Source organism: Pyxicephalus adspersus, chromosome 5 (genome assembly GCF_032062135.1).
Source record: "Pyxicephalus adspersus chromosome 5, UCB_Pads_2.0, whole genome shotgun sequence".
Classification (NCBI taxonomy): domain Eukaryota; kingdom Metazoa; phylum Chordata; class Amphibia; order Anura; family Pyxicephalidae; genus Pyxicephalus; species Pyxicephalus adspersus.
In genome coordinates, this window is record NC_092862.1 from 75297710 (window position 1) to 75303709 (window position 6000).

A 6000-nucleotide genomic window follows, 5' to 3' on the forward strand; every position below is an offset into this window, starting at 1 on the left:
CACCTTCATCATTTGAAAACTATAAAGAATATAACAAAAGATTTAAAAAGGAGATAAATGTGCAAAACTTCAAAATGAAAGACAGATTGCAAAGGAAAGTAAGGCAAACCACCCCAAATTTTTTTTAAAATATATTAATAGCAAAAAGATCAGATCTGAGCATGTAGGCCCATAAAGGATGTCTCTGGGTTGGTAGCTGGGGATAAATAAAAGGCGGATTTACTAAACACTTTTTTTTTAGCTCTGTGTACACAAAGGAAAATGGCAGAGCTCAAGTCCAAAATAATATTAGGAATGTCATTGCCTTAAACGAGTCACATGGTTCAAAATTTTTATGATTGAGAAACAGTTGGGCAAAATTAGGGTTGACAAGGCACCGGGACCTGATGGATTACATCCACGTGTCCTCAAAGAGCTGAGCTTGGTTATTTCAAAGCCATTATTTCTAATTTTTAGAGACTCTTTAGTCACTGGCATGGTACCGATGGATTAGCATAAGGCTAAAATGGTTCCTATCTTCAAAATGGGAGCAAAGTCATTACCAGGTAACTACAGACCGGTTAGTTTAACCTCCATAGTTGGAAAGGTCCTAGAGAGTTTGATAAAGAGCCAATAATATTGATAAGTGATAGTCAGCATGGCTTCAAGAAAGACCGAAATTGTCAAACAAATTTTCTTTCTTTTTTGAGGAAGTAAATAGACAGTGGAATAGCAGTTGATATAGTGTACTTGGACTTTGCTAACGGTCTGTGAGACACTGTACCTCACAGACCGTTAATATGCAAGTTAGGGTCAATAGTTTTAGAAAAGTCAATCTGTAAATGGATAGAGAACTGGCTTAAAAAAAGCATCCAGAGAGTTAATGATTCATACTCTGAATGGTCTAAGATTATTAGTGGTTTACCCCACGGTTCAGTGTTGGGACCTTTACTGTTTAACATCTTTATAAATGATATGGAGTTTAGGATTAAAAGTACTATTTCTGTGTTTGCAGATGACAACAAACCATGTAATGAAATTAAGTCCATACAGGATGTATATTCTACAAGCAGACCTGGATGTACTGTTTGATTGGGCAGCCAAGTGGCAAATGACATTTAATATGGATAAATGTAAAGTTGTGCACCTGGGGCCTAACAACATGCATGCTTCATACTGTCTAGGGGGAATACATTTGGGGGAGTAAGAAATGGAAAAGGATCTGGGGGTTCTGGTAGATCATAGACTTAATAACAGCATGCAATGCCAAGCTGCAATATCTAAAGCTAGTAAAAGACTTTCTTGTATTAAAAGAGGAATAGACTGCAGAGATGGAGACATTATCCTACCCCTGTACAAAGCATTGGCCAGACCACATCTGCAGTATGCAGTGCAGTTTTGGGCACCAGTTCACAAAAAGGACATTGTGGAATTGGAGAGAGTGCAGAGAAGGACATCTAATCTAATAAAACGAATGGAAGAGCTATGGGGAGAGATTAGCTGAACTGAATCTATTCTCCCTTGAGAAGAGATGTTTAAGGGGGGATATGATCACCCTGTATAATTATATAAACGGTCCACATAGAGGACTCTCTTCCCAATTATTTACTTTGAGGTCATTACAAAGAACACGAGGGCACTCTTTGCGTCTGGAGGAAAAGAAGTTTCAGCTCCAGATAAGGAAGGGATTGTTCACTGTAAGGTCTGTGAAAATGTGGAATCGACTCAGGAAGTAGTTTCAACAGCCACTATAGATTGCTTTAGGAAAAAAGCTGGATGCTTTTCTAGAAGCACAGAATATAACTGGGTATTAAGGCTTGAAAGTAAAGATAACAGAGACTTTTGATCCAGGGAACATTGGACTGCCTCATGGATGCAGGAAGGAATTTCTTTCCCCTGTTGAAGCAAATTGTACCAGGGTTTTTTTGTCTTATAGAGTTTTATATCTGGGATATGTTTACTTCCCTATTGGTTGAACTTGATGGACTTATGTCTTTTTTCAACCTAACGTACTATGTAACTATGTAACCACCGTTAAGTTGAGATTCAATTGTGGAGAAACCATTAAAGGCCAAGCATCGTCAGAATATTGTTTGCAACACTCAAATAGCACTAAGTGATGCAGTGCCCATGAATCCCAAACGTATTGTCTCTTCTTTTTATTGGTTCAGTGCAACCTTTATTTTTATTTGGCCAGTGTACCGTAGATATTGCATGCCAAGTAATCCCCTTACATAAATAGAATAATGGAGTAGTTGTTGATTGCCTTGGACACAGATCTAATTTCATTAGGATTATTCCTGATGAAATCTAACATATATAATTCAGATCTTCAGTACAGTTAATGCAAAGAGCATGACGATGACCAACATTCAGTAGCCTTTACAGATAAACCAAAATATTCTTTTTACCTAAGCAGGTTACTGTAAAATGAAACACAGTGGTTGTTTTTGGTTACAGAGTTATTCATCATCCCTAATGCTTGGTTGTGGTTAAATAGTCTGAACCTTAAAGAAAACCTTTTTACTACTTTGCTGCATTTTTTGTCACAATGAAAAGAAAAAGACTGCAATTTCCATTGATGTGCTGCAAACGTGAGGAAATAAAAGAGCGGAAAAAAGCTATGTATAACTTAGTATGGTTTTCAATGCATATCTGCTTTTTCTTTACAGATGGTGAAAAGGTTGTTTTAAAAAATCATCATGATCAAAATACTCCTTCACAGTGGAACACTATAGAATCATCCAGAACAAACAAAGATTCCATAGAAGATATTAACTCACCAGAACAGTAAGTACTGAGTAATCAAATTAAAAAGTCTCAGAAAATTAAAAAAAGAAATCCAATAATCAAAAATGTTAATATATATATATATATTGTGAGGGGTTAAAGCTCAGGATCGCCTTTGTTGGGGTCAAAGGACACTTGTCTGGTTCATCTAACTCATATCACACACCCAGGTATAAGTGTTAAGCTGGCTTGCAGCCAGGTTTATTGAAGGTTGCATATAAAATAACAAAATAGCAAAAGAAAACCTTGCCTGTCTGGTACTTACTATACATCAAACATCCCTGTCTATCAGCTAGAGGGCTTCTCCCTGTCAGCTCAAAACCAAGCTTTCAGCAACCTTTTACTCAGGTTTGAGTTCATTCACACAGTCCACCTGGCTGTGTCTCCAAACAGAGCTCTCTCCAAATAGAGCTGCACTGACACAGAACTCCTGTCTGTGTCTCTCCAAGCCAAGCTGAGCCCGCACAGACCCCTGTCTGTGTCTCTCCAAGTTAAGCTGAGCCTGCACAGACCCCTGTCTGTGTCTCTCCAAGTTAGGCTCCTGACTGAGCTCCTGGCTCTGTGTTATATCCCCACCCTCAGTGTTTATTAATTATCTCACAGGTGAGAGTCTTCCACCTGCTACTTCACACAGGAGAGGAATCTTGGGCAAATATACCTCACATAAAAGAGGAATCCTGGGCAAATATATCTCCCTTCCACCTCCAATCCTGCCTTGGTGTCACAATATAATATATATTTTAGGCTAAAAAATGTATCAAAAGGCTTAATCTTACCAGCATTTTATAAGCTATATGTTAGCACTGCAGGTCGTGCCGGCGCCGCTGCTCCTTATTGCTGGCACAGGCGCCGGGCCCTATCTTTCAGGTAACCCCACTACCTGTTCCATGCCTGTGTTTCCTTCATGCTGAGACTTGCTCTGGTGTTTGAGCTGGCGTGGGTGTGTCTCTCTTAATCTATGAGGTGTCAGTAGTCCCTGAACCCATGCAGGTCGATCGGGTTAGACTATCTGAACAGGAGCGCAATCACTGCCATGCTAAAGGACTATGTTTCTATTGTGGTAGTCCTGATCATGTGCTCCGCACTTGTCCCTTGAAGCCGGGAAACTTCTGAGCCTAGGGTCCGTGGGAGAGGCGGCCCTAGGTGTAGGTAATTCCTCTCCTCCTCTGACTCTGCCAGTAACCTTGTCATTAGGCAATGTTCAATTTACTGAGATGGCGCTTCTGGATTCCGGAGCAGCAGGAAACTTCCTGCAACAATGCCTAGTGGATCGTTATCAGATACCCGTTCAACGCCTACAGAGGCCTCTGACTATATCGTCCTTCGATGGAAAGGCTCTGTCGGAATCCATACACTTCATCACGGAACCTGTAAAAGTACAGGTGGGAACACTTCATACTGAAGAAATTGCGTTCCTGGTTCTGCCTGGTCTGTCACACCCTCTCCTCTTAGGACTTCCGTGGCTACGTGTTCATGAACCTGTCCTTGACTGGAGGTCCGGAGAGGTGCTGCGTTGGGGACCATCCTGTCATGAAAAATGTCTCCTTTCTGTCCCACCTCCTCGGTCAACGCAGGTACCACCCAATCTCCAGGGTCTGCCAGCGACCTATCATGCTTACATGGATGTCTTTGATGAAAAGGAAACTGAAACACTACCCCCTCACAGGCCGTATGACTGTCCTATTGACTTGGTCCCGGGCTCCTCGCCTCCTCGTGGGCGCATCTATCCCCTTTCACCTGCAGAAACTCAAGCCATGTCCAAGTATATCAAAGAGAACCTTGCCAAGGGATTTATCCGCAAATCTTCCTCTCCGGCTGGTGCGGGTTTTTTCTTTGTGAAAAAGAAAGATGGCTCCCTACGTCCTTGTATCAACTACAGGGGTCCTAACAAGATAACAGTAAAGAATAAGTACCCGCTTCCCTTAATCCCTGAGTTGTTTGATCGCCTTAGGGGAGCTAAAGTTTTTTCCAAATTAGACCTACGTGGGGCCTACAATCTGATTAGGATTCGCCAAGGGGATGAGTGGAAGACCGCCTTCAATACCTGTGACGGTCACTATGAATACCTGGTAATGCCCTTTGGACTATGCAGTATTCCAGGAGTTTGTTAATGACATCTTCAGAGACTTGCTATATTCCTGTGTGGTAGTGTATCTTGATGATATTCTTGTTTTTTCTCCAGACCTGGCCACTCACCGGAAGCAGGTTCGTTTGGTCCTTCAAAGATTAAGGCAAAATCGTCTGTAAGCCAAGTTTGAAAAATGTTCCTTTGAGAAATCCTCTATTCCATTCCTAGGATATATAATATCCGACACTGGTCTGCAGATGGATCCTGAGAAGCTGTCAGCAATCTTAAAGTGGCCCCGTCTGTCAGGTTTAAAAGCAATCCAGCGGTTCCTGGGATTTGCCAACTATTATCGCCAGTTCATACTGCACTTCTCGTCCTTGACTGCTCCCATTTCCGCTTTGACCCGTAAGGGAGCAAACCCTAAGAATTGGACAGCAGAGGCTGAATCAGCCTTCCAAACTTTGAAACAGGCCTTCTCTGCGGCTCCGGTTCTCCATCGCCCTGATGCTAACAAGCAATTCTTCTTGGAGGTGGATGCATCGTCTCTTGGAGCGGGGGCGGTGCTTTCACAAAAATCTTCTACTGGCAAGATGGTGCCCTGTAGCTTCTTCTCCAGGGCCTTCTCTGCTCCTGAGTGTAACTACTCATTTGGAGACAGGGAGTTATTGGCCATAAAAATGGCACTAGAGGAATGGCGTTACCTTCTCGAGGGGGCATCTCATCCGGTGGTGATCTACACCGACCACAAAATTTTGACTTATTTGCAGTCTGTCAGTCACAAAGACTAAATCCAAAGACTAATTGCTGTATGCCCTGTTAAGTTTTCTGAGATTCCACCCGGAAAGACTTTTGTTGCACGGAACCTCAGAAAGCGAATTCTAGCATGGGGTCATTCCTCAAAGATTGCAGGTCATGCCGGACAACGAAAAACTTTCAAACTCATCTCCCAACGTTACTGCTGGCCAACCATGCGGCAAGACATTCAAGACATTGTCACTGCCTGTCCGTCATGCGCACAGTATAAAACCTCCAAGCAAACGTCCTGCAGGCCTTTCCTCTGCCCAATTACTGAGGCTCCTTGGCAACAGATAGCCATGGATTTTATTACTGATCTACCCTTGTCCTCGGGGTGTTCCGTGATCTGGGTAGTGGTGGATCGTTTC

General features: G+C 42.5%; 1 protein-coding gene across 2 annotated transcripts in view; it reads left to right on the forward strand.

Annotated features, from left to right (window-relative positions):
• Positions 1-6000, forward strand: part of GABBR2 (gamma-aminobutyric acid type B receptor subunit 2) — a 306705-nt gene that overhangs the window by 292072 nt on the left and 8633 nt on the right. For both annotated transcript variants that reach the window (XM_072411881.1, XM_072411882.1), the window contains one exon: positions 2652-2769. In XM_072411881.1, the coding sequence (XP_072267982.1) occupies positions 2652-2769 (118 nt within the window). The remainder of the gene's footprint in view (positions 1-2651; positions 2770-6000) is intronic.